Here is a 27868-nt window from a genome sequence, read left to right as displayed (position 1 = left end):
TCATGTCTTTGGAAAAAAAAAAGTCCACATACACAGACAAAGCCCATGACATTTAGGCAAGTTGTTCCTTGCTGCGCAATCAATGCTTTCTTCCGCAGTGGCCTCAGTTGGTCGTTCGAAGTGTCTCATGACTTCACACGGGCACGTGCGCCGATCTCGTAGCACGGCCGCTCCGTTAATGGACCGCGATACTGTGGATTTGTTCTTATTTCTCCTAATGGAAGGTTACAGTGTGATAAAATACCTCTGTTATGGAGTTAAATATTCATAACAGGGATCATTTGCCTGATATGTAATTCCCAGATAGAAGACAAGTGAGGACCCGAGTGGATGCGAGCAGCATAGGGATGACATCAGAGGATTCCGGGATTGGCTGCAACTCATCCGGAGCCTTAATGAGGAAAGGAGCTGTAGAAAATAGATGCATTGATGGATATGCACAGTGGTGGCATTAGTTCAAAGGTCAAAGTTGTGTCAGGTGAAAACTTGTTGGGAAATCAGGCGCTAATGATCAAGAGCAGCCAAGGTTCTTGATTTAATTTATTGCAATGTTAGGAATTATATATAAAATGTGGCGTCCAAACTTCTACATCAAGGTGACTTTCAAAACTTTACCGGATATTTGTCTTATCTCACGAGGCTGATAAAACGTACTGTAAGGGTTTGGCGCACTCCCAATGTGAGAAACTTCATCATGGATTAAATGTATCCTTTTTAAACGACCTCTATATTTTTCTATAATAATTCAAACACTTTACCCATTTTTTTTCCCTTTTATTAACCTAGAATGTCGTGGTATGAATTTGCAATGAGGAGCAGTTTGTCATTCTGCAGTAGAACAGAGATTGTGAGCCGGGCCCTTTCTCGAATCCAATATCGGTTCTGGATTAATGGGAAAAAAATGGCCATGCATCAAAATCTTGTAGAAGACCTTCCCTAAAGAGTGGAAGCTTTTATGGCTGCAATGCGAGAACCGACTCCATATTTGTGTAACGAGTATAAACCGATGGCTCAAAAATGGATGATTTATATAATTTTGTTTATATGTTATTATTGTTCCTTATTTCGTTGGGAAAACATCACATTAACATGATATTTTATCCGCATCATTTTTCTTTCGGGTCACTTTTTTTCCCGTAGCAAACGGCTGGTTTTAATCGGCCCTGTGACGACAGAGGAAATTATTCATTGCATTCTTGTATCTAGTTACCTTGTGTGTGTTTTTTTTTCATAAGCTCCTACTTTTTGTGATCATGCATTCCAGTTGAATCCCTTATCTGTTCTCTCCTCAGATCCAGACTTTGCCGACTTGGGAGTACCACCACCTCTACCATGTAGGTAGTCTCTCTCTCTCTCTCACTCTCTCTCTTTTTCGCTGCCTTTTGCTTTTGTGCTTGCTCTCTCTTCCTCCTTTTTTCATTCATTATTCGACTCCCTTTCATGATGACCAGTGATGCTAATAATACAATCGAAAGCGACACATTGGCCTAGGTAATAATCGTACATGATCAGAAATGAAATCAAATTTATCTTAACCGAAGTTACTGTGCATTCTTAATTTGTGAGTCACAAGACACTTTAACTTGTCTATACTGAAGAATCGGTAATTACAGACAATCGCCAGAAGATTACAGATATGTGAGTCAGGTCAATAGACATTCACTCAAAGTACATTATCATCAAATAAAGAAAGTTAATGAAGCACACACATTTATTCTTAACTAAAGGCACTCAAACAACGACATATTATGGAGCATATATAATCAAGAGGAAGTTTTTTGACATCTTGAGGCATTCTGCGGTGCCGTCAATTTTGTGTGTGTGCGTGTGTTTCAGCATGTCAGTACGACATGGTCGGTCCAGAAGGCATCGTTGAGTCTCATCAGATCGCCCGAGACGGGAAGGCTGGCGCCAACGAGGCCGTCGACTGCAAATGGTACATCCAGGCGCCACCACGCTCCAAGGTGAGTCAGCTGCCCTCCATACGAGCTTAACTTTACAGGCATAAGTACAATTTGTGGAATAAAAGTGGAAACAAATTCATTCAGAACCAGATTTAAATTTAGAATATTCATCAAAATTGTTTCTGAAGAGTTTTGCGCAATCCTGCTCGCTAAACAAACTTTATCCATGTGGCTGCAGTTTGCAGCGCTGCTCTACATCATATTAATTTCCTCTGAAGGTCATTTATTAAAAATCAGCTTCATGAAGCGCATTTCTACTCAAACATAAACCAAAATGATGAACATTTGTTATGCCTACTTTTCAAAAGTTAATTTGAATAATCCTATCCTCTGTGGTATTCATCAGGAAAGGGTGTTCGTCACGATTCTACAAAGCTTTTTTTTTTTTTTTTTTTCATCCTTGTTCATTCCCATTCAGCCTCCCACCACATGCACTAAGAAGCGGGTCCGAGGGTTGCATCAGCAAACCTTGATATTACACGAGGCCTGTCTGCAGCTGTCAGCAGTATCCCGAAGTGGGTATTCATGGCTGCAGAGGGGCCTTGCCTCATTTAGGGTCACACAGTTCGGTCGAAGGGGTTCGTGTAGGGTCAGTTCCTCATTTTTAGTCGTCAGGAAGAACAGACGGAGTGAAGAAGATGCGTTAGGGCTTATGAAATAGCGTTGCTGCGTTGTGCCCCCCCGGAAGAGGACACAAGGCCTGTTGCCTCCTTGCTTCCCTCTGGCCCATCGCATCTCGGGATCACATTTGTTTTTAATGCAGCGCACACATACATGCAGGTGTCACTCTCAACACACACGGGGATCACTGCTTAGTTTGCTGCTTTTATAATAAATATCAATTACTACTTTATTACAGGAGTAGAAGTAGTGGTCTTAAATAAAACAAATACAAGAAGAAATCAGAAACAAAAAAGTAATGATTCAAGTTTTCAGTGGTGTAGACGGACCCAGCGAATATGTTCTCCTCTTGTGTTGCTAATATTGTACTGATATACAACCTCAGTGTGCCAGAAAGAACAGCTCCGCTAGATAATGACATCCAATACCACAGGCTGTAATTAACTGCACCGAAGCGTTTTAGAGGGAGCAAGGCGAGCCCCCAGAATCAATGTGCGAATAGAAGTGATGCGTAAAATGTTTAAGATTTATGAAGCTTTTTTTTTTTTTTTTTTTTCAAAAAGGAACACAAGGGCGAGGCATAGGGAAAGGGATTTATTGGAGTCGTCCTTTAAAAACATGTAAAATAGAGTTGTCAAATAAATTCAGCTTTTATTAAATTCTTGCATTTTGTTAAATATAAATAAATAAATTTCCCCATAGGATTGATGAAATGTAAGAATGTGAGACTTTAGTGATTACCTTCTGTGAATTTCAATAATTATTTATCAGCCATAACGTGGATAAGCAATATAAAAAATGTTGCCTCGTTAGCCAACAATTCTTGTCGCATGGCTGACACTTACATGCATTCATCAGAAATATAGATGTTGGTTGTGACGGCAATGCACAGCGGGAACTCACCATTACTGGGGCCTTTTAGCAAAAAGTGTGAACATATTCTTCCACCAGCCGGTGATGGATTCTGCTTCATTACTGGCTGCAGCGGAATCAATAAGCAGGCAGCCTATTTTCCTGCTTGAACCAATCTCTCGCCTTACAAATTGGTGATTGTATCTATATGATCCATTGTCGTCATTTGGGTTTGTGATGCAATCACAAACTAATTTTTCCTCATCCATGGTGCTTTTTGTCCACTGGCATTTGCCTGCTTGAAAATGAAGAGGTTTATTGTTTTTTTCTGTTTAGTATGTACAGAAATGATCTGTCCATCTATTTTTTATTATTAAGAACAGCTTCAGATGATTGTTCTAATTAATATTTAAGTAGGTGAAAAGTAAACCTCACAATTATATTTAAAAAAAAAAAAAATCTGGATCTGTAGTGATGCTTTATCGACTTTAACAATTCCTAGTGTTGTCATTTTTTTTAACATCTTTTTTTTTCCCCATTTCCATCATTTTACTGCGGGGCTCGGCCACCCTGCTGAGAAAGCAACGTGCTCAGACTCTTACATCCATAATGCTGAAAATTCAACAACATTAAAATGTGTTATCCTTAAAAATCCCCGCTGCATCCTTCCCGAAGGGGAGAGAAAATGTCTTTTGAAGCTCTTCCATCATCCACTCCTGCCTTCAAGGACTAATAGCGATTTAATTCCCTATACTCAGTGCCGTTGTTTTAGGAATGTACATGCCATGGGCAAGACATATGGATGGATGCAACTTTGCATTGAAAACCAGCTGCCTTGTAGAAACTAACGACGTCCAGAATAAGGATAATAATAACATAGTAATAACATTTACCAACATGCAGGCGGAATTTTGAATCACGAGATATGGTGATGTGTCGTTTTTACTGAAGCATATTATCCATCGCCATCTGCAGCTTTCGTCTTTGTCCGTTTAAAGTGTCACATTCTCCTGTCACACTTTATGGGCGGCCCCACTCATTAACCGTAATGATGGCGAGTTGGGCGCGCAGCCAAGTGGAACCGCAGACGTGATTGGGCGATCTTGCCTCGATGATCGACTCATAAAGGCTGATGTAAGGAGGTGGTGACGGGGGAGGAGGGGGGTTGTTTTCACTTTCGAAATCAGAATTTAGATTTTAAGTCTTTGCATTATTAATGAGAAGGTGAGAGACATTGTTTTTACCTATTAGCCGAACTGATTGCCATTCTTGATTTTGGGTTGACTGCTTTCGGTTAATAGTGTGTCAGTTTTCTCATCATGTGTGTCTGTTCCCCCTCGGCCTTCCTTTCCGAATCTAGATCTACCTACGTTTCCTCGACTATGAGATGGCCAATTCCAACGAGTGCAAGCGAAACTTTGTGGCCGTGTACGATGGCGGCAGGTATGACACAGCGTTTCAATATGGCCTGTGTAATTGCTGTGTAATAACATTGTTATCTTCCTACAAAAGCTCAGTGTGTGTGCGCTACGTATTGAGATGTAATATTATCTGATGTCAAGATAAGATAAATTGCTCTTATCTTTTACTTGGACCAACGGATAAAACTTAATTTTATTGTTCAAAGACTTTGAGAACACTGCGCCACCCGGCTTTAATTGCCATCGGGCTGGTTATTTATTATGTACTGCACTTTTAGTTTGTCCTAAGGGCAGGATTGAAGTCAATTTTTCCTGTAAAAATAATTGAAATACAATGCGCTCTAAATTTACGCATGGTAATAAAGGCAACCTAATTTGTCAGTGACAATTATGTGATGTCATCTTTTTCAGAAATAACAGAGCTAGCATTGTCTTTAACACTTTTTTTTTCCACAGCCAAGCTTTTTCTTACATCTTCAATCAGCTTTACTTGCAAATCAATAACCCCTTTTCAAGATAATATATGTTGAAATCAGATAAAGAATGATTAAAGTGTGGGCTTGAAAAAAAAATAATGAGTTGTGTTTCATCTGGAGCGCCGCAATATTCAGCCACGATCATGAGATAACAAATGAGATTGGCACTCACAGTGTAAACCTCCACCAAGGCTGAATTTTGTCATTGACATTTACACATTATTCACTGAGCAAGTGTGGAATTTTTTTTTTTTAACCAAATCCTGAACTTCTTATCTCACCCAAGTTCGGTGGAGGACCTGAAGAGCAAGTTTTGTTCTACGGTGGCCAATGACCTCATGTTGGTGTCGACACTGGGTGTCATCCGGATGTGGGCGGATGAGGCCAGCCGGAAAAGTCGCTTCCGCATCCTTTTCACGACTTACCAAGAACGTAAGAGTCTCTTACATCACATGATATACACATATATGAGAGAGAGAGAGAGAGAGAGACATTCGGGTCCATCAAGGGTGTGAGATGGATAATGTATGAAGACATATTTAAGTCACCAGCTGTTATCTCCAGGTTATTTAATGAGAGTATACATTTATGTTGTTACCACACCGGGCAAGGACGTTGATAATTGCTCTGGTCACGCACATATCGCAGCGTCATTTTCTGCAAAGTGATTTCCACGCGAGATGTGAGAGTGACACTTTCAAAGGGAATGAGAGGAGCCGCTTTGAATGGAGCTGTTCATGCACACGGCGGCGCAAACTGCCCTTTTTTTTTTTTTTTTTTTTAATGTGCCTGCTTTTGCAGGCAATTACCAACACTCGGTCTAACGCGTCACTGCATGGATTTGCGCCCGCCACGAGAATAGAGCTCGACTCAGACTTAACGTGGACATCGGCAGTCTTCTGCTGTGACGCATGAAGTCATTTCAAAATCTTTGTCCAACTTTCACTTGAAGTGGCCCAACTCCACATGGACATGCTCATGAGATCATTTCGGGACATTGTTGCGTGGTGAAGCCGCCATTTTTTGTGACCTTTACACCAAGTAGAAGCCGGATGCACCGTTGCCACGGCAACACCTCTGCCTAAAGGCCTCAGTCTTTAGAGTACCAAATACTGAGTGGCGGATGGACAGCTGCACCCAAAAGTGACTCAATTTGGTCTTGTGCTTGTTTCACAGCTTTTAAAGCAACAAAACAGTGCCGTCGGGCCAGCTCATCGCAATATGCATTAAGATGTGTCAAATTGACATGTGTTGCAGGCTTGTGTACGTGTAATATGATGTAGGTGTGACTATGTTCATACAGATAGGAACATGATTCATGAATAATAAGTGGATATATTTAGATAAGTTGATAAAATAATTGACAAAAAAAAAAATCAACTGAATAGTGTGATTTATTGAGAATATAAGGGAGACGAGTACCATTTTTTCCGAACTATAAGCCGCTACTTTTTTCATAGATTTTGAACCATGCGGCTAATACAACGGTGCGGCTTTTCTGTGGATTTTTCTTTCACCACTAGGGGCGCTCTATAGGTCACTCGATTTTTTTTTCTCTTGGGTCTGTTCTGTTTTAATTAGCAAAGTTGTTGCCATGTAAAAAGGCACTGTTTTAAGAATCTGTTTATGTACTTTTATGTGCATTCACAGTACAGAGTTTTTCTGTGCATGCAGCAAACAACTAATTTTTTTCAACATAGAAAACGGCAGCTTATAGCTTATATGTCGTTGTTTTTTTTTTTGTTGTTGTTGTTTTTTTTTCCCAAAAAGAGAGCTGCTGCAATTTATTTCAGCTGCGCCTGTATATAGTCCGTAAAATACTGTGCATAAAATATTACTTGAGCCAACCTTATGTTTTTCCAATTTGCTTACACAGTAAAACTAAAAGTGACAACATGTAGTTTTTTTTCTCTTTTTTTTAGAAAAAGTTCTGTCATGCCTTTATAAATTTTCGCTGCACTTCCCCAAAGGGACCGTCAGCTTTTAGAAAGCTGCTGACTCCCGTGAGATGCTTCTGTGGGATTCACACTATTCCCACATGTGAACATTAAACCATTATCATCTGTGCATGCTCCCAACTGCCAGCGCGTCTGATGCTGGTGATGTCTTTCAGGTTGAGACACACGCACACGCACACGCGCACACGCACACACACACACCCCGACGCAGTCAGTAGCGCTTCTGCATCTCCTCAATTTCTTGCATGAAAGCAAAACACGCTTGAAACATCTTGCATACGACTTCTTTCAACGCTATAGGTATAGTTGAACTCTCTCGTCACAAAAGTGACAACGATAGTAGTAGTGGTTATACATATCGAAATATTGCCTACCACAAAAGCAACGTCAATTTGCTTTGCTGCATACATATTTTTTTTCTGTTCCCTCAAGCTCCTTCCTCAGACACTCTCTAATTATTTTCACCAGCAACTAATTTGGTCATTAATTTGTGCCTCTGGTATCGACTGGGACACATCAACCTGTGGGCAAAAGGGCACTTTTATTACCGAACGTGTTGGTGTTCATTTTGTAGAAGATATATGAGAAATACTCGGTGGTGCCTTTTGTGGTGAGAAGCAAAGAGACTGGGCCCCCTCTACTGGTTATTAACTATTTTATTTGACGATTGGATATTTGGAATATGCATATTTACATAGATTGATTCGTGAGAAACGTTCACAAATTGTGACAATGGAAATATGTGACTTATATTATTCAAATGTGATATTGTTGCCGATTTATTCATTGGTTGGTTTATTCGTTAGGATAAACTATGCAGTTGATTTTTATTCAGACGCCATAGACGAGAGGCCCGTATATCAATTGATAGCCCATTAAATGTTGGTTAGAATCCAGAAAAAAATCCGCACAAGAGGAATTTATTTTACATCTTTGCCGTTTAGGATATGAATGGACAAAATGAGAACGAGGTCACCTTGGCTTTGTATTAATTCATGATGATGTCGTCTGTAACGTTAGCGCTCTGATTTTATGAGCATGTCCACTTGACGGGTTGTTCCGCCCTTGCGCTGACATCATAGATAGGCAAAGTCGTGGGATGGCGGCAAGGCCATGCTAAAGGGGAGGCAAGGGTGAGAGATTTGTTGAGAATATGACGAGCGAGTGTCGTGGACACAATACACACACATCGAGTAACAGTGATATTGAAGATGAGGGTGACGGGGAAAAACAACAAACAACAGATGGGTTTTGGGGGAGCAGACTTATTTTGAAAATCTAAATGACTTCCCTTCAACTGATTTTTAAGCGGCTTACAGATTCGGTGCTGTTCATAATGATGTGACTGAAGTGGGAAAAAAAAATCTTTTGGGATTGACTAAGCAATTGATTGACATTGTTTCATTTGAGCTTTTTAATCTCTTTGATTTCCGGACAAAAAGTGCTTCAAAGTGTCCCTTTCTATTTGCAGCTCCATGTGATCCAGATGCCTTCTTCTGTCACAGTAACATGTGCATAAACAACACGCTGGTGTGCAACGGCCAACAGAACTGTGTGTACCCCTGGGATGAAAATCAGTGTAAAGGTGAGATGTGTTACGACAAAATCTTTCAATTTTCACCTCATGTGCTGGTATTAAATGATGCATCTTTTTATATTTAATCTTTTTGATCTGGGCTTAGAAAATGCATTTTGCACAAATAATTTTAATTATTTCTATCCAGTGGTTGGCACCAAAACTCAAAGAAAATATATTTCATGTCATGTTGGACTTCAAATTTGTAAAGTAGTGCAGAAGGACCCCCATTTTTCAATGAGTAATGATTAATATGTAACGGTTTTGTCGACCAAATACCAGTTTATTGTTTTTGACTATAGTGTAGGGTGGCCGATGACTATTTATTGATGCTTATTGACTAAGACTGACCAATCAAAATTGAGTTCCATTACCAATGAAGACATCACAGACAAGAGCAGGCCGGAGGAGGGCTGCGGCGTTGTGGGAGTGAGCACAGCCGGCTTCCAACCTGACTATTCAAAACACGACTCCCAACAGTGCGGAAGCATATCTGTACTGTGAAGTACCCCAATTATTTGTGTGCCCCCTCAGAGCTGTGTTACCAAGTAGGATTATTTAGAAAATATAATACAATGATTCCGATGATTTGATACCCGCTGCTCACATATTTCTAAATGAAATATGTCACGTTGGACCAGCTGTCTATACTGGGGCGTCCAGACGTTTATGTCTGGTTTCTGCCACCAAAATCGCAACTCTGCCTGACGCAACTTCAATGCGCTCCTTCTGCTGAGCTGTGTGCAGAAAAAAAAAGCCCTGAGTGCCATAATCTAGCAATCATTGCTACAGTGTGAAATTATTGACAAAATGAACTAAACCATGATTTTAAAACAGGTGCCTGCATTTCGATGTTGAATAACTATATATATTGGTGTTCTAATATTTTTTCATATATTTTCCATTATAGTCAACCAAACAAAAATCGGACAAAAGGTTTTTGGCATACAAACATAATTGTCTCTTGTTCTGTTAAATTAATGTGTACAGGTTGATACGGGTTAATTGTATTTTCTTCCATCAATTGAAAGAGCTTTTAATTGCTCTGCCTTCCACTATATTTCAATGTCATAGATAAATGAACATTAATTATGTCATAAATAGATCGTTTTTCTGATTAAGTGAATTTGGATAACTTCCCGGCATACCGGGCTCACGAATAGTAGGAGTCACTCTTATAAACAATGTCTCTGCCCGTGCACAGAGAAGACGAAAGCCAACATCCTGGACAACCTGAACAACACAAACGGCACCATCATTGGCGTCACCTGCTGCATCGTCCTTCTCCTCCTCATAATCTCCGTCATCGTCCAAATCAAGCAGCCTCGCAAAAAGTACATCCTACGGCGTGAGGACTTTGACCCCACCATGTTTCAAGAGGTCTTCGAGCCGCCTCACTACGAGCTGTGCACTTTACGCAGCGCCGCCACCGCCGCTGCCTCAGCAGACCTAGTGGACCTAGCGGAAGACTTTGAGAACTACCACGCCCTCCGTCGTGCCTCCTCACGTTGCATCCACGACCACCACTGTGGCTCGTCCTCCAACCCGGGCTCGGCCCACATATCCCAGCTGTCCCTCAGCGGGCGAGGGAGCCGCGGCAATCTGAGCGCGCGGGACGCAGCGGCCGCCGGCCTCCTCGCGGACCTCCCGCAGCCGCCCATGTCCGTGCGGCCCCTCCTGCCGAGCGCGGCGAACCGCAGGAGCATCTTGGTCATGAAGCACAGCTACTCGCAAGAAGGCGCGGACAATGGATGCGACCTGGATGACGACCTGGATGAAGTTCCAACCACCAGCCATCGGCTTTCACGCCACGAAAAGGCAGTACAGCGGTCAGTATCCATCGATTTTTGATGAGGGAAGAGCACCAAGCTTAATTTTACTGTGGAATATTCCCGTTTTCATTTCGATTCACTTCTTGAGTTCATCTTTGTTCTTCCATTTCGCTCTTTGTTTTATGTTTTAACCCCTCTATACGATATTTGAAACAGTTTTCTTACTCTTGCATGCTTGTCCTACACTACTCACAAAAATGTGGGAAATTTTGGGAATAAGGTTGAAATTTCAGGATGGACCTACAATGCACTATAACAGGCGTGGGCAAACTACAGCCCGGGGGCCACATGCGGCCAGTTAAACGTTTTAATGCGGCCCGCCAAACTTGAAAAAAATTTAAATGAATAAACCTTGTTAATATTTTATTTTCGATATACTCTGGGTTTTCAAAGATATATATATTGTTGTAGTGCTTTTGTTAACTTCCATTTAAAATTAAATGTATTTTTTTTTCTCTGACGAGGTGACGTTACCAAAACACTCCATCCATCTGCTCCTGGTCCGGCCCCTCTGTCAAATTTCAGAACCCATTGTGGCTCGCCAATCAAAAAGTTTGCCCACCACTGCTCTATAACTTGACAGCTTAGTTGGTCGTCTCCGTTTATGCATAGATACAAGCAGGTAGGACATTCTGACCATTGAATTTACCAATTTAGAATAAATCTAAACATAGATATAAGATTACAAACACCACTTTTACTAGCGATATCAAACGAGCGTGGTATACATACATGGTGTGAGTAATGTGGTCAACAGAAACACACGCCAAGTATGTTGAGGCATTAAAAAAGTCAAATAAGATTATTTGGTAAAAAATATTAAGTACTCACAGCTTTTAACAGAACAAACGACACTTAGGACAAAAATTACTTCCCACAAAACCTCTTTCAGCGTTGTGCGCATGCATGCAAAAGCGCACTAGATATTGGTGGGACATCTGGACGGGTAGGACGGAATTTCAGAACAATGCGCGAGAGGTCACACTACAAGTCCGTCACGTGAATCCGGCAAGATCCTGTCCATTGGCGGAGAAAAGCACCTCTTGTGAATTTTGAGAGTGGTGCTTTTCAGCTTCTTCTTAAAGAACAGAAATCGGTACACACATTTCAGAAATCTTCAACAGTTGGCCAAGCAAATTCAAAAGTTTAGAGAAGGTCAAATTACAATCTGCATTGTCACTTCATCCTGAATTTTTTTACGGAACTTTTAATTCACTTATCAGTTTAAAATTGACTGTTAAAAGAATCAGTGCCTGATATGAAATTATTTTTTTATATGAAATTCAATATTTTTGTGAAAGCAACTTCTTATATTATTTATTCCTGCATGCACTTGTCCTCACATTCCTTTTTACTACTCGATAATATTGCATGCGGAGTTTGAGCACAACAGCACATGTTGCATTGTGACTATCTGTATGCAAATTGACATTAAAGTAGAGAGGCGTGACATTTCAGGTTCTGCCTCATTGGCTCTTTGAGCAAACACGAATCAGAATACAACACAACTAGGGTCTAAGAGACAATCTCAAGGTAAGACCTCTTAATCCAACAGTTATTATCATGTATATTGTTGTGGTGACGTTTGCTTTGGTGAATCTTTTTCCCTGTTATGTCAGTGTGTGTGTTTTTATTTTTTTACAATTCATTTTTCTTTTTACTAAGATGGTTTTCTTGCTTGCAGCCATCTTGCCCTTTGAGTGTGATGTGATGCTCAATTGTACTGCATGTATGTTTTTCTTCTTCTGTTGGACAGAACTTTAGACTATGTGGATGTTTAACCTGCTTGGAATATTTTCTTGTTTTTGGTACTGGTCATTATGTGTGAATGTTTTTGTTTTTAAAATGATTTTTTTTTAAATGGGGCAGAGGTTTTCTTTCTGAAACGTATTAGTATTGCACTTAAATGTAAGAAATAAAATGATATAATGTATTGCACATAAAAATATTCATTACCCCTAACTAAATGTTTGAAAACAATTTGTCAGGTTTTGAGTGGGAAGAGGACCCAAACGCAGGGAAGTGAAGCAGGGGTAACTTAAATTGTATTTAATTGAAAATAAAAAGGCAAACAAAGGACTGGGAAAATCAAAAATACAAAAGTAGAAAATAATAGGGAACAGCAAAACAAGGACTGGATTTGACATGGGGAAAGAAGACAGGAACACAACATGAACAACGACAATGGACCAACAAGAACTGAAAGCAAACAAAGAACTAAATAGGAACAAAGTAACGAGACAACGAGGAACACCTGGACAAAACAGAAAACATTTGAGGGAGCTGATGGGTTCACACTAGAGAGTGAGACAAGCACAGGTGAACACAATCAGATTTAACATGAGCCACACACCGAACAACAAAAAACATGAAACTAAATACTAAACCACAAGCGACAAACACGGACCATGACACAATTAGAAAAGATTATAAGCATATATATATATCGTAATCAAAAGTGAAATACTTGTCAAAAGTATTCTAGTTTAAGCCGCTGTAACATTATGGTGTAGTTGTTTTGCATACCACTAGAGAGCGCTAACGCACCACACTTTGAGGCTCGCAGTTCTGGTAATTCTCAAAGCATTCCTTTGGAATGTTACAAAATGTTTTCTGCAAAATGTAAAAACGCCGTGCAAACGCCAAATACTTTTTACAACAGTCTTTTGTATTTTTTTATTTTTTGCTGGGTGTGTCATTTCCAACCAGACTATTATTAGACTTAAGTTAATATACACACAATTATAGTGTAGCTTTGCATGTGTTTAGTTGTGTCATGAAGTATTTTACTTTTGTAACGTTTAATGAGTTTGCTCCCAGTGCATTTTACACTCACTGAACACTTCATAAAGTACACCAGCACAATCTTATGAGAGCCAATGCAAAAGCAATGAGCATGAAAACAATGTTATGTTTAAAATATATGTGTACTGTGTGTGTGTGTGTGTCTGTGTATGTGCGGACTTATGTTCTACATTGTGTCGCATTGTTTCCATCATGTAGACTTCTTGAGAGTAGTGCAATCCGGGATGAGTGCGAGCAGGCATCACTGACATGTGACAAAGCGGAGCGGACATTTACACCAGCACGATGCTGAGGCTGAAGAGACACTTTGACGCAAAGCTATCCAAATGATGTGTGCAAAGATGAGCACAAAGGACTAGAAAAAAAAATACTTCATGTTGTAATTCTGTGGAGGAAGTCTGATGTCCATCCCATTTTTTTTATTGTCTCCATAGAAAACAATTGCCATCTGCGTATCTTATGTAGCTTCTCATTAAATTTAGAATGATATTTCTTTAAAGGACACTGAGGACAAACCTTTTATATTCCAAAGATAAGCATGTATTATCCAAAAAAGTAGATTTATAGATTTCTAGTTTTCTTAATAAAAATTGGAATATTACTAACATTATTGTAATAGTTTTGACAAAAAGTATACATCAAAGCAAGGCCGCACTTTTGCATGCTTCTTTAATCAATATTCATTGAAATATCCTGTAACTAGAACATGAAATTATTGGAAACCATCCCCCTGCTCCACCTACGTTCAAACTTTCGACAGACAGCCCAAAATGAAGAAATGAAATGCATTGCATGCTATTAGTTGAACATATTTAAAGAAAAAAATAAGAGAAAAAGAAAAAATAAATACATTAAGTTTGGCTTTTTTTTATTTGCCTCTTACAAGTTTGTTTGTCTCCTAACGATCGCCATAGGAAGCTTAATATCTTTGTATCAAACCAGACTTTTCTACACGAGCAAAATCATGTTTTTTAACATTATTCTAACGATCCTTCAGGGCTGGTTTTATTGATGCTTTGTAAAAGTATTAATAATAAATAACAATAAAGCACCTACTTTTTGTTGTTTTGTTCAACTTGTCTCATTCGTAAATCTGTCATGCATGCCTCCCATGTCTCACAAACATTATTATTAGTTTGAAATATGTGTTTAAATGTGAGATTAAGAGCCACATAAACGACTTACATAGTTTATTTTCTGCCATGTTTTATAGATATTTTTTTCCTACGCATATGTATTACACTTACTAAATTAAATTACACATTCACTGTAGTCCCTTAAAAGTGGCCTTGACTCTGGTCCAGGGGGCACTCCACTCTTGCCCAAAGTTACCTTCAGCTCACTCATGACCCTAATGAGGACTAGTGGTCAATAAAATGAATGGTGACCTCCACAAGAACAGAATCCGTGTCCCACTTACTTGCTAGAAAGGTCCATTAAGTTGACGCCTCAGTTTATTCCCCCACTACCGACTGACTGAAGGCATAATATATCACAAGAAACAACAACTACCGAGCAGACACGGCATCTGTAAAGCTGATGTTTTGCAGGAAGAAAATGCTACTAGCTGGTATTAGGCAGTGGGCACTGCAAAAGAAAAATGGAAGAAATAGAAAGCTACGTCAAATTACGTCAAGTAGTGGCGTCTATTTGAATAATAATGTTGTTTAAATGGGAAAAAATGTATGTCAACTCAGGGGAAAAAAATATACCGTCCTAGAATAGCGACGTATCCTATCCTATGATGTAGTGCTCTGTATGCTGTACTTTTTCCTGTCTTTTGACTTTTTGGAAATTGTATGCCCACACTTACTCTCCCTTCCACTCTGTTTCCCGTTTTGTCTTGGCCGCTCAAACACACAAAGTCAAACACTGGTTCGTCTGCCAGTAAATAGATGGAAGCAGACATCTCGGTTTAAAGAAGTAAGTCCGGATCAATTTATCACAAGCAGAGCCGGCAGCAGATTAAACAAAAAAAAAAAGGGAAAAGGGAAAAATCATGCTAGGCTTAGAATAAGAAAGGAGTTGAAGTAATGGTGTTTTCATTTCTCTGCAGATACATCAGACCGATGCATCATTCGACTGCATCTTGCCAAGTTTGACAGCATTTGGAGGTCTCGCTCCCTTGTGAATCTTCAGTGAACTAATATGCGAGAGTGATGTGACGAAGGGCCATTGGGGGGGGGGGGGGTTGTGATGTATGCATCGAGTGTTTTCTTTGCTTCAGACCACACAGGTGGATTGTTGTACCTGTGGATCACATCGGGCAAGGATGAACTAGCCATGGAACGTTGATAAAAGACTGAAACCAGAGAATACCTTTAATGTAAAGTTGTTCATCGAAGAAAAAAAACATAAGAATCAGGTTTTTTTTTCAATCATTTTCAGGCTTCAGTGAAGCATTTCATGTTTATTTAAGGGCGGGTGCTGTGTGATGTACTTACATGTCTTGAGGTTGATGTGTGAAAATGAAGTGATGAATTTGATTAATGACCCTTTAATTTACCTAGCATATGTCTGAGCATTTTAATTTCTTAGTTTGTCACTGTTTACATTGTGTTTTTAATTTCAGAAAGTCATTTGCATTTTGATTTGATAATATAAAGAAAATGCTGGACAGAATATTTCAATAAACAAATGTTTACTGATTTATTGTGAAGAGTCATCAATTCAAGTCAATTTGCAATGTAGCCTTTTATAGTGTTCTTCTAATTTATTGTCCATAGAATCAACAATTCAATACACATTGGCCCTCGAGGAAAAGGATTAACTGAAATAAAGCATGCACACATACAGATAGATAGATAGATAGATAGATAGATAGACTCTCCAGCCGACCTATGCTGCATACAATTCTTATAATTATAATGATACGTCACAGTAGGAATACATAATTATTATTAATGTCATGGATTTGTTTTTTTTTAATGTTTGGTTTCATTCATTTATATAAAAAAATATTTTGGGAGGGCAAAAGAATTAATACCAGCAAGAATTTTGCACCAGATAGCATTTGAAACCGCCTGGGGAGGTCGCGAGAACCATTTTTCTTATTAGGACTCAACTTCCCATGAGGTCTAGCGCCTGACGTGTATTGTATGGGACTGGGTTGGTTTTGACACACTTTCCATGGCGCACCATTTGCCCAAATACAAGTAGGGTAACGATAGTTTGTTTTTACGTTCATTTGATATAATAAAGTTAATGCATATCGTTTGGGATACAAAATTATAATAATGGCGTATATGCAAATATTAAAAGTCCTGTATCGAAATTCCAAGCCAACAGCGACGCAAACGTGTAGATTGACAGCGCGGAATTTGTTCATCCACACACAGAGAGCGGAATATGCTGTTTCAAGACTGACCTTCCGAGGGAGGATCGATCCTCCTGCGTGGAATTGTCACGCTCTGTACTGTTTACTGCAATCACGCAGATGTATTACTCTTGATTCCAGAGCACGAAATAAAAGCGATGAGCGCGACGGTGGACAGAAATCAGTATATAAATACCAGAGTGGGAGTCCAAAGCCATCAGCTACACGCAAAGGTAAACACATTTTGACACTCTTGAGTAACTGGGAAGTGAAGTAAATATGTTGTTACAGCTCTAGATTACCTATTTTAAATACGTTTGTTTTTTTAAATGTTTTACAGTAAAAGAAGCTGGCCGAGATTTTACCTACTTGATTATTGTACTCATCGGACTTGGAGTGACAGGTAAGTAGAACGGACAATACAACAAATATGCAAGAGATTCTGTCCCAAACAGATGCTTAGCATCTCTTTTTTTTTGTAATTTAGTCATATTTTATGAAGAGATTTTTTTTTTTTTGCTTGCATTTGCAGGTGGTCTTCTGTATGTGGTCTTCCAGGAACTGTTTTCTTCCTCCAGTCCAAATAAACTGTATGGGAAAGCTTTCAACAAAGTCAGGTTAGACCCAGAGGTACGTAACACTTTATGGTTATTTACCTGTGAATATTTGTTTCACTGCCTGTTGAAAGATTTCAATAGGTTGAAATTGTCGCTGTTTCGAAATACAGGTAATTGGCGCATTTGGAGAACCAATCAAATGTTATGGTGAGACGACTCGTCGGGGTAGAAGACAGCAAATCAGGTTGGTAATATGATAACAGGATTGATTGTATTCACTAAGCATAGGCGTGTTTTTAGTGTGTGTAGTCAATTCAGGACATGATAGAGTCATTTGTTTTGCTGCACTTTTGACTAAGTGTTGCAGAAATTCTCATACTTCTTACTACTTATTTTCAGTCATTTTATTTTTTGATGTCGAATAAATGCTTGTTTGTGTTTCCACTGTAGTCATATTGAATATCAAAAGGATGGACTAAAGCACATGAGACTGAAGTTTTACATTGAGGGATCCGAACCGGGCCTTAAAGGCACTGTGCACTCTGAGTCAAAAGCGGTTTGTATTACTCCTCTGGGGTTCAAGAATATAATCAATAAATTTGAATAGCAAACAAAAATGTATTTACTTTAGAAATTCAATTAAATAAAGTGATACTCATTTGGAAAATACTTTCAGAAGGCCGAATACCACTTAAATATTTTCCGTTTCAATTGACTATAAGCATCAAAATTACATTTGAAAAAAATCTCAACTATTTCACTCAGTTAATCTAAAATTAGTTTCATTTTTTTCCATGTGAATTGCTGACATGGAAGTTTTCCGTTATACAGATTGCATTTGAATTTTATAATCAATTTTGTCATTAAGAAAAATGTCTTCTCTTACAGAACCCTGAATCTGGAAAATATGAATTCCGCTACATATTTGTGGACGTAGACACTTACCCAAGACGGACCATCATTGTAGAAGATAACCGATAAAATAAACATGAAACAGCACATGAGAGGACTGCGTAGTGAAGATATTTCAATGGCTTATGATTGGTAGTGTATGTGTGTAATTTGTTTGTTGAGAACGTGAAAACAGTTGAAGATACAAATCTAGCAATACTTTGTGATTAAAAATGTTTGAATTGAACATAAAAATGCATTCAAACTTGAAAAGGATTCGGTAATATCTCTCTTTAATGTTAGTTTGTATTGTTATATTTTAGGGTTTTTTTGGTCCACTGATTCAATTCAATGAGATTGTTGCTTTTCCAATAATGGCCACTTGATGGCGACAAAGCGTCAGCTGATATTAAAACCTCATGGTCTCCTGAAATTGTCAACGTTTGTCGGTGTTTGAAATCGATTACTGTTGTGCAATAGCTTCAATATTGTTGTTGTAAATTAATCAAAAACGTCTGATACAAACTGTAGACATTTTTTCTTTGTCCAGCGACCCTATGTAGCATTCGGAGAACCTCGTGAATGTGAAAGGTCCTCTTCAGATCATTCTCGAGAGCGTCGAAGCTCCCACCCACCCAACGCGATTCTATGTGCGTGATTTTGTGTCATTAATACGAACATAAATGAACGAATCGAAATAAAATAGCTGAGTTGTTTTCATTCTAAAACGTAGTTCTTCACGCGCATTCCTGTGGTTAAATCGAGCAATTTCTGATTATCCCTGAAGGCAACTGTTGAAACTCCGCCCACTCGAGTGGGCGTTGTTGCAAGTAAGCACAAGGATGTGCTGGGTTAACAATGCAAAGCAAAACTACCAGACAAGTTAGTTTTTTCCTGCTAATCTAAACCATACGCATTTCGACCAGTTAGTGGGAAGTGCTCTGCGTTGAAAATGCTTGCACATTAGATCATTTCCAGGCACTTCTTGACTGAATCGTTGCGTGAACGGAGGGGACTGTAAGTGTTTGTGGCCTGCTTTCATAGCGTCAGCTGCTCCCTGGAGCTTTCCTGGCATCACATCGGCGCACAAGACACAAGCAATGGCCCACCTCGGCGGCTAACTACCCGTGTCGTGTGCTTTGATGGCATGGCGATGCATTAAAGTAAGTCCATCCTATTTGTTGTGCGCAAAGTTTGGTGGTCAGCTAGCTTAGTCTTCTAGCTTGTCGTTCCCAAACAGCTGGTTTTGATTGTTACTGCTTAGAATCAAACTGCATTATTTATTGTTGTTTAGAAGTCATCAATATGTTGAGTAGAATTTCCATTTGAGGATGCGCAGTGACTTTTTTTTTCCCAGCTGGTCTACAAAATGCGCGGTGTGTTCGAGAAGGATTGGCTATGATTCAGTTTTTTTGTTGTTGAATCAGGCAATGGTGTCCAAACTGAAGTCCGACGTAAACATTTCAAATTGATCTCCTCCATTGTGCTGCTTACTTTTTACATTGGTGTGGCAAGCAGAGGAAGAGAAGATGAAAAAAAAATATTATAATCTGAAAGTGATCCTAGTGCTGCTGAGTGCAGGGGCGCACATCGTCTAGTGGGATAAAGGGCCCCCCACCCCCACCCCACCCCCCAAACCTGAAATTCCTTCACTTATTTACTTAATCAAATACACATATCAATATAATATATGTAAACACGTATAATTGCTGAGTAAATTCTTACTTACACTGGCAGATTGTATATGGAGTGTAAATAAAGTCAAGGTGATGGTTGTCAAAGTAGTTCTTAAAAGCTGTATAGCAGGTACAGGTACAGAATATTAAAGGATTTAACTTTTTTGTGTGCTCCCAAAGCTTTCATATAACATAAACAATGTGGTAAAACCTTTGTGCTCAAGGGCAACATTTAATTTAAGATGAGGTCGAAAATGTTGCGAATGTAATTTCTCTAATGATAAAATAGTTCATTTTTAAATGTTGTAAAGCAAATTAATTTACATATACTTCATTAAATGCTTGTATTTCACGAAGGTTTTTAAAATGTACTTATCGACAGTTTATGAGAAGAATATTTAATGAGATATTGACTGAACAAAGAAATACATTTTGAAGCACATGATCGGTCTGCCTAATTTTTCTTTGACACCTGTAAAATGTGAAGAAAAAACATGCTTATGATGAAGAGCTTATGTTGTAATGTTAGTGGGATATTTTTTTTAATGCTTATATGGAACAGGCTTTTGCAATATTACAAGTATAATTTTCTTTAATAACTGTCGGACCCCTTTAAAAATATATTCTCAGCTTTAATGATCACAATTTTTTGTGAGGCAAGTGTAAAAAGTAAATGTACACTCTACCATAACATTTCTGATTAGTTAGCATATGACGATACTGGGTCCTTAATGCTTTGTTTATGACTCCACTCCTATTGTATGTTCTATTCTATGTTTTTTTTCTTGTCACAGCATTGGGTGAAAAATTTCCATTTTTGTGCTTTGCGCTTTGGTTTTGCACGGTCACTTTAACCCGACATCATATCTTATTTATCTCTTGCATTCATCGTTTAAATTACTATTTGTTGTTCGGTTTTTTCAAAACTGTCCAACCAGAATGTTTTTGATGTTTCATTTACTAAACTAATTATATTTCCATTTAGGAATTGACTACATTGTTGTCAGCTATGAAAACCACTTCCCAGTGATTGAAGTCCCACCAAAATGGAGCTGTACTGGTATATGTGCGTATGCTAATTAATATCAACACAGATAATTATGGAGCATGATCGACCAATGGGGTGACCGTTTGTCCGCTTCCTCATTACAGAGTGGTCATAGTGTTCATCATCATCAAGATCTTCTTCTACGTGTGCTGGTACCGCTCAAGACAGAGACAGCTCGCCGCGTACTTGAGCAACCCCCGCAATGCCCAGATAGTCATCGTTGGCGGGAGGGCATACCTCCATCAAATGTGCGAGAGACAGAGTGTAAGTCACACTTCAAAACCATCCCATTGAGTTGGCCTGCACGAGTGCTTTTGCACCTCCTGGCTATGTTTTTTATTTTTTTTATTTATTTATTTATTTTTTTAATCACAGTAGATGTCCGGAACAGATGACTTAAGTGGCTTTCACAATCTAATCGGTCGGAGGAAGTCAAACAAGGTGGCTTAGCCAGGATCTGTTTTTGTAGAGGGCTCGTTTGCCTTGCAACTCCAGTAAAGTGAATTTAGCTTTTTTGTGATAGTGACAGTGATAATGACAGGGCTCCGAATTGGCTCTGTACCAGTATGTAGCCAAACTGAACGCCCACACTTAAACTAGTACCGACGCAGTACTCGTAAGTGTCAATATTTGTCTGGTTAATATTTGTTAGAAGCATATGGAACTTCCCTTTATTCCAGTCTTCTATTTTTAATCACATTTCCAATTGGATTTTTTTAAGTGGGTTTATATGGAGTCATGTGTTCTGATGAGAATAAATCTGATTGAGCAAACTGAATGCTCCTTATAACACGCTTTAAAATGGCAACACGTCTGCAACAGGAGAACTTGTTTTAAAGTATTCATTACTTATTTTAATTAAGCTGCTTGACTAAAAGTCTTAAAACCATCATGATAACAGAGGTCAACAGACGAATAAACTCCACATCACTCTCCACAAATCACGCTGCTGATCTGATTAACGTAGTGGCGCATGTGAACGGCCGATAGCAATAGATCACGTCACATGCAAACAGATGACCCGAGATCTTCATTTGGAATGATTTCAATCAGAATGACCAAAAAAAAACAAAAAAAAAATTGTTCAAGTAAACCTGGCTGTGTCTGAGAAATGCCGGAAAGCAGCAACACTGACGCCATGATGTGTGTGACTCATTAAAGGCATTTCCTGTTTGTCTTAACCTTCACCCACATCTTTAGTTATGACTAACCGTTCGAGTCAGTGAGGTTGTTCTGCTGTATTTTGTCAATGCAAATGGAATCAAATATTCTCAACTAAATTCTGCTACCTGTCAAGTTTCCAGCGTGCAGCATTGCTGAGTACAATCATCTTAATTAACCGCAAGAAATATATGCTGGCTTGTCAAATTTGCAAATGTGTGACCTGAAGCAAAATGTTAGAAGTACGTTCGGTAGTATAACCCTCAGAAAAAGAACAATGTGTGCAGTAAAACCAGCTTAGCAAATCACCTAATAGTATTCACATTGTACACACATACGTGTAGCGGTCTTTAAAACTCATGTATAGACACGCCCATGTGGATCTGGAATTGGCTTTTCAATTTGTTTCCCCTCCACTCCGTCCGCAGCAAACTTCACTTTGGCCAAGCTGGTACGGCGTACCTGATGACCTGTCACAAGAAGAGCCCTCCACGGCGCTGCCACCTGCTGCATCCATGTCCCACCTGGACATGCCACCGCCATATGATGCAGTCTCTGGAGGTAGCACACCCGCTGTCGCCTTGAAACAAGAAATGTTCAAATCTTAATAGCCGAAAGTAGGTCATTGTCATCCCAATACACACAAAAATGTAATGAGACATTCACACGAGTACAAAAAAATTGCTACCAGATCGGGTTTCTCAGAAATCAAATTGTTTAAGAATGTCGAATTTAATGCCATGTCTGTTTTGGATCCAAATGAAAAGAATCCATTAGCATTCGTCACATTGATCATGTCTTAGTTGTTGTCATGTGTGGAGTCCCGCCAAAATAGAACGAGAAACTGATTTACACGCCATGTTGATGTGTCAAAAGCTGTCAAGAGGATGTTGTCCAGGTAAATGGAAAACTGAACCAGAATATAGACATATAATTATTATTAAGAATTATTTTCAAAAGATGGAGGATGACTTGTCCAAGAATTTGTTTCGGATCTAGATTCTAAAAAAAAAAAAAAAAACTCAACATGGACTTAAAAAAAACTCCTTCACCTTCTATTTTGACTTAATCATGTCAATTCTCTGTTAATGTTTAAAAAAAATAATAACAATACAAAATGGCAACATTATAGAAATATACTTGAGGCGTTTATGATTTTCACGTTATTTACTTTGAATAATAAATAAAGAAGAAAACAACAAGCTTATTAAATTGCACTGTTGCTGATCTTGCATCAGGCCATGTCCATATTTCATAAAATTTGAAATGATGTCCAATAGGATGCATTGTGACTCTTGCGTTCCCAGTTGTCACGCGTGAGCCATCGAGCAACGTTTGAAGAATCCCACAATCTCTTTTAAGTGTTTACACTCATGGCGACAGCCTGCAGTCACGTTTAGTCAAATTGATTAGAGTCGCACAAGTCAGATTCTTGGTTTAGCCGTACTGACGAAGAAAAAGAAATCTATTCTTTATCCACTCGACAAACATTCCATCTGTACTTGCCACAATCATGCCCATGTGTAAATGTCACCAGAGCCCTCCGAGTATTTGTCGGTTTTCACAACACACTCACTGCTCCTTTTTCCTTTTCAGAGGACGATCTGAAGCCCCCTCCCTACAGCGAGTGCGCCCACGACGCCGAGGCCGACGCGCCTCGGCCCTCCAATCGCACGCCTCTCATCTCTGAGGGAGGGGACTCCAATGAGGCTCCGCCTCCTTATACGCAGTCTGCCCCGCCCCAGGCCCGCCAACAAGACGGCCCAGAGTCGCGCTCTCAGAACACGCCAGTTTAGTTTGTTACCGATACCAGTTTGCCTTCCCCCCCCCCCGCCCCCCCCCCTCCGCGCAAATACTGCCTTCCAACAGACAAACCTCAGCCGTGCTCTTCGTTGCACCACAGTGGACACAAGCTTATATGTGTGATGAGTGGTTTATGGAGCCCAGTGTGGTTCGTCCTCTTTTTTCTTTTTTTTTTTTTTTTTCTATTTTTGTCGGCATGTGATTTTTTTGGGGGTCATAACAGATGACATCAGCAAGCCCGTGTGCCTCCAAACCTGACCTGTAGCAACCATGAGCGTGACAACTCGGATGTCCAAACTCCAGCAGAGTCAAGACACATGAAGAGAGCTGATGTTCGCGTTTTCAACCTAAGCAAAGCCTGAGCGGAGCGCATTTCACGCCTATTTGTACCTCGTTCTGGGAAATTAGCAAACACAAGACCATTCTTTAGTTCCATTTTTGGCTGAGAATTTTTTTTTTGTCACAGTGGTTTCTTACAAAGCATGTCAACAAAAAATCCATAAAGAAGACCAAATTGCATTTTAGGGAAAATAACTACCAAAGTGCATTCAAATTATTATTATTTTTTGCCTTTACACTAAACTACAATGTTCCAGTATTCTAATTCAACCTGTTTGGCCAAATACTTCTCGGCCTAATTATGTACATTCAACATTTAAGATGTCATCTTGAAAAGTGCTTTCAAAAAGGTTTTTTTTTTTTCCCCGCCAAGATTTTTTTTAAATGTGGATTCTGGTGTTCATTGTGCCAAGGTGGTCCCTGGAGGGGCTACTGGGAAGCAATTTGTCAATTTATTAGTACAGCTAACTCGAACCAACATTGTGCCACCACAATTAATCCGCTTTTTGAGTGTTATTAGCTGGCTGTGATTTGTGGTGATGGCTGTTTCTAATATTTTGTTCATCCGCGCCCAAAGTGAAGATTTTGTGCCTACGGTGAAACAATGAATTTTGGAATGACTCCTCAATATATTCAAAATCCTGCAGCAACATACTCGGACACCTGATATTTGATGAAAAAACATTTGAGCGTGTGTATGTGGGTTCTTAGGGTTTGAGTGGTCAAGGGCTTTTACTACTTTTTTTTCTGAAATATTGCGAAATGAAAACCAACCAAAAAATATTTTAGCAGCTTCTTATATTCTTGAGTCTACCACAGGTTGGTCAGCTCAATTACTGTTACGTTGTCATTACCGTGCGATTTGGATTTGGTTTTAGTGCATTTAAAAGTCAACTTTGCTTGAAGTTCTGCCTCTTACTTTTTTTTTCCATGTTGACAAATTCACAGTTTAATGTATTCGAAGGTGTTGAAATTGTGGTTGACTTTTTTGTTGTATTGTGATGACAAATCAATCTTGTGGTCCTTTTAAAATGTGAGGGAGGCAATGTGCAAAATGTAGCTTCGAATGCAGCCACGTGACGACCGATTTATATCCAAGCGTCCGTGTTGCTGTCTTCTCATGCCTCGTCGTCCACTTTAACTTTCTGCTCATTCCCAACACAGCTCAATTGAATTGAATCTCATCAGGTTGTGACTTTTTGATGGGGTGGCTTTTTATTTTATTTTATTTTTTCTTGTGGGTTGGGTGCATTTACTGCATTAAACTTCTTGATAATACTATGTGTTATTTATTTTGGTTGACAATTTTTAAAGTAGATTGTGGTAATTTTAACAGTTACATCAGGTACACACTCTTCTTCGTTGATTATCAGTCATCCAGGTCATAGTAATCTAAATGCAAATTGGATTTTTTTCCCAAAATTTTAAAGTCTGCAGATGGAAATTTCAAGTCATCAAATTGTTGGAGAATAATTTGAATGGCTTTAAACAAACCTCAGAATCATTAGCTGCTATTTGTGTAAAATGAGAGGGAAAAACTAAGTGTGTCCCCATCCTCTCTTGACTTCAACCCTGTTCAGAACTTTGCATCTTGTGAGCATACATTTACATTTCAAATACATTTCAATGGATATAAGACATGTAACGTGTCTTATATTAAAATGTGACTTGACCTGTTAAGATGTTTTTTTTAAATTCAGTTTTCATGGAAGCAAATAGCCAGCAGGGTCCCAATGCTAAGAAATGCAACAAATGACTATTTTTGGGTCTTTACAATCAGGTGTCGAAACACCTGTAATGGAAAGGTTTTTAAAACGCAAAAATTATTACATTACTTGTAAATCATACAGAGTTCCATTTGCATTGACAATAAAAATTTGAGAAAAAACATTGCGTGATAAATTGGTACGAGGTGTATGAAATTGAATATGTTCTTGTTTTAAGACGTTTTCAGTTTTGATCCAGGTTGATTCAATTCTCAAACTTAAACTGTTTACGCGTCCCCAGACTCTTTTTGTTGGGGCACGTGACCCGGTATTAATGAGCCGTGCGCTTGTCAGCTGCGCACGGCCTCCGGACTGAACAGTTCGCTGGAGTTGGCGAAAAAAAATCGCTACACGTTTGTTAATATGTCACACGCCCGTAGTGTCTTCCTACATTTATCAGTTTGCGACCGTCTCACCTCCGATATACGGCTGAAATCGCAACGAAACAATTCTAAAAAGTCATTGCAATGACACGTACGTTAGGTGACGAAAAATACATAAAACCTAAGCTAACTTAAAGTAAGTAAAAAAAAAAAACAAGAGGATGAAGAAAAGAATAAAAAGCCGGTGGTAAGTTTTGTATTTTTTTTTACATGAGAAAGGTATCTGTGCTGCCAATTTGACAATATATAGTTTCAGTTTGAATTTGTTTGTATAGAGCTGTTATTAGCCATGCTGCGAGATGTTAGTCCTGTTCTGACAGTGTCAATTTCTCCCATTATTAATAAATGCATTTTCTGTCAAAATATTACAATTTATAGTAATCTGTCAGTTTAGTCTGTCCAAACTGGTAGCTAATTTCTTTTTGGGACAGACATTGTGGAATATTGTATGTAATGTATCGCTTGAAAATCTATTGGAGGCTTTAAACAAAATATGAATTAACAATTAACATGGAGTTAATTGTTACTGTAAATTGTTGTTCACTCAATAGTCTGTACAGAGCTCATTTCTTTAATTGTAAAACGAAGCTGTTCGTTTTTAAGCAATTTGAGTAAATATAGCAAACTTCACGACGCTGAAGTCGTCTGACAAGAAGCCATCAACTTTGGTCATTCCATTTCTGACGTTGTCGTATTTATTCACCCTTGTTGCTTTTACGCACGTATTCCACTAGAGGGCAGTGTTGCTCTGCTAGCTGTTATTAGATAGATGTCTGGAACCTGTAGCTTTGCTCGCATGCTGTCTGCATAGCGACTGAACGAATCTCCTAATTTGATTTATAGCCGTCATGTGAAAAAAATAAATAAATCAAAAATTGATAACAGGACAGCGATACGTCTTGAGAATTGCGAACTAATCATAACATCCCGCCAGGCGAAGCAGATGCATAATGGATAAAGCTCACAAGTCCATTTATTGAACGCCTTGCAACATTGTTGAGGTCTCCACATCCTCATACAAAATAGAATATTTGAGGGTTGGTGTGGCAGTGGCTATTAAGTAAGGCCACACCGTGTGATCTGAGCTTGAAACTCATTCATGGGTGATAAGAATGTGCGCATTAATGTTTGAATATCATGCTGCCTATTACTATTTAAATCCACACCCTTGCATTTGCGGGATAGTACCTGGATAATAAAACCATCTTGAGTGAGATGATTTTTGTGAAAAGATGCACAAAATAAGTTCTTGCACGGAAAGTTGTTTTGCTGTTTGACGGTTGTGTGCCGTCCTTGAAGGAGAACTTTGATATCTTGAGCTACCTTTGTTGATTTTGGTTTTGATTTAGAATTTAGTTGCATGTTTTCCTTGTGTTCTGTTGTTTTTCTCATTGGGTGATTGGGTACACCTGTGCACTTGAGT

The 27868-nt window shown here is 39.0% G+C and overlaps 3 protein-coding genes across 6 annotated transcripts in view; all 3 read left to right on the top strand.

Moving 5' to 3' along the window:
* The window catches only part of neto1l (neuropilin (NRP) and tolloid (TLL)-like 1, like), a 43429-nt gene extending 27276 nt beyond the window's left edge, over positions 1-16153 (top strand). The window contains exons 6-13 of one of the 4 annotated variants that reach the window (XM_088283002.1): positions 1293-1334; positions 1837-1964; positions 4798-4880; positions 5621-5766; positions 8764-8877; positions 10073-10697; positions 12159-12233; positions 15562-16153. In XM_088283002.1, coding sequence (XP_088139128.1) covers positions 1293-1334; positions 1837-1964; positions 4798-4880; positions 5621-5766; positions 8764-8877; positions 10073-10697; positions 12159-12219 — 1199 coding nt within the window. In that variant the 3' untranslated portion in view covers positions 12220-12233; positions 15562-16153. Of the gene's footprint in view, positions 1-1292; positions 1335-1836; positions 1965-4797; positions 4881-5620; positions 5767-8763; positions 8878-10072; positions 10698-12158; positions 14581-15561 lie in introns of those variants that run through there. The other 3 variants (XM_088283001.1, XM_088283004.1, XM_088283000.1) reach the window with 3 other exon arrangements.
* A 454-nt stretch (positions 16154-16607) lies between these two features.
* On the top strand, positions 16608-18382 carry timm21 (translocase of inner mitochondrial membrane 21). The gene is made up of 6 exons (XM_088283241.1): positions 16608-17054; positions 17162-17224; positions 17354-17451; positions 17549-17622; positions 17829-17934; positions 18267-18382. Exons 1-6 carry the CDS (start codon positions 16742-16744, stop codon positions 18357-18359), a joined length of 747 nt encoding a protein of 248 aa, XP_088139367.1. The 5' UTR covers positions 16608-16741; the 3' UTR covers positions 18360-18382.
* Positions 18383-19098: 716 nt separating this feature from the next.
* On the top strand, positions 19099-25574 carry LOC148318225 (uncharacterized). Its single transcript, XM_088282326.1, has 5 exons — positions 19099-19432; positions 20931-21011; positions 21098-21257; positions 22583-22715; positions 23751-25574. The coding sequence occupies exons 2-5, from the start codon at positions 20992-20994 to the stop codon at positions 23948-23950; spliced, it is 513 nt and encodes a 170-aa protein (XP_088138452.1). The 5' UTR covers positions 19099-19432; positions 20931-20991; the 3' UTR covers positions 23951-25574.
* The last annotated feature ends 2294 nt before the right edge of the window (positions 25575-27868 follow it).

Source organism: Idiotropiscis lumnitzeri, chromosome 19, assembly GCF_059441095.1.
Source record: "Idiotropiscis lumnitzeri isolate Australia: NSW breed Sydney's pygmy pipehorse chromosome 19, RoL_Ilum_1.0, whole genome shotgun sequence".
In the NCBI taxonomy this organism is placed as follows: domain Eukaryota; kingdom Metazoa; phylum Chordata; class Actinopteri; order Syngnathiformes; family Syngnathidae; genus Idiotropiscis; species Idiotropiscis lumnitzeri.
Note: the sequence above shows the minus strand (reverse complement) of the source record. Positions and strands in the feature narration are given on the sequence as shown.

Bases quoted from the DNA above. Each gene is read 5' to 3' on its own strand.
- timm21 (XM_088283241.1), top strand. From the start codon at position 16,742: ATGGCGTATATGCAAATATTAAAAGTCCTGTATCGAAATTCCAAGCCA. The intron at 17,225-17,353 runs GTAAGTAGAACG...TTGCATTTGCAG, and splicing joins CATCGGACTTGGAGTGACAG to GTGGTCTTCTGTATGTGGTC. The intron at 17,623-17,828 runs GTTGGTAATATG...TTTCCACTGTAG, and splicing joins GGTAGAAGACAGCAAATCAG to TCATATTGAATATCAAAAGG.
- LOC148318225 (XM_088282326.1), top strand. From the start codon at position 20,992: ATGGAGCTGTACTGGTATAT. The intron at 21,012-21,097 runs GTGCGTATGCTA...TCCTCATTACAG, and splicing joins ATGGAGCTGTACTGGTATAT to AGTGGTCATAGTGTTCATCA. The intron at 21,258-22,582 runs GTAAGTCACACT...CTCCGTCCGCAG, and splicing joins AAATGTGCGAGAGACAGAGT to CAAACTTCACTTTGGCCAAG.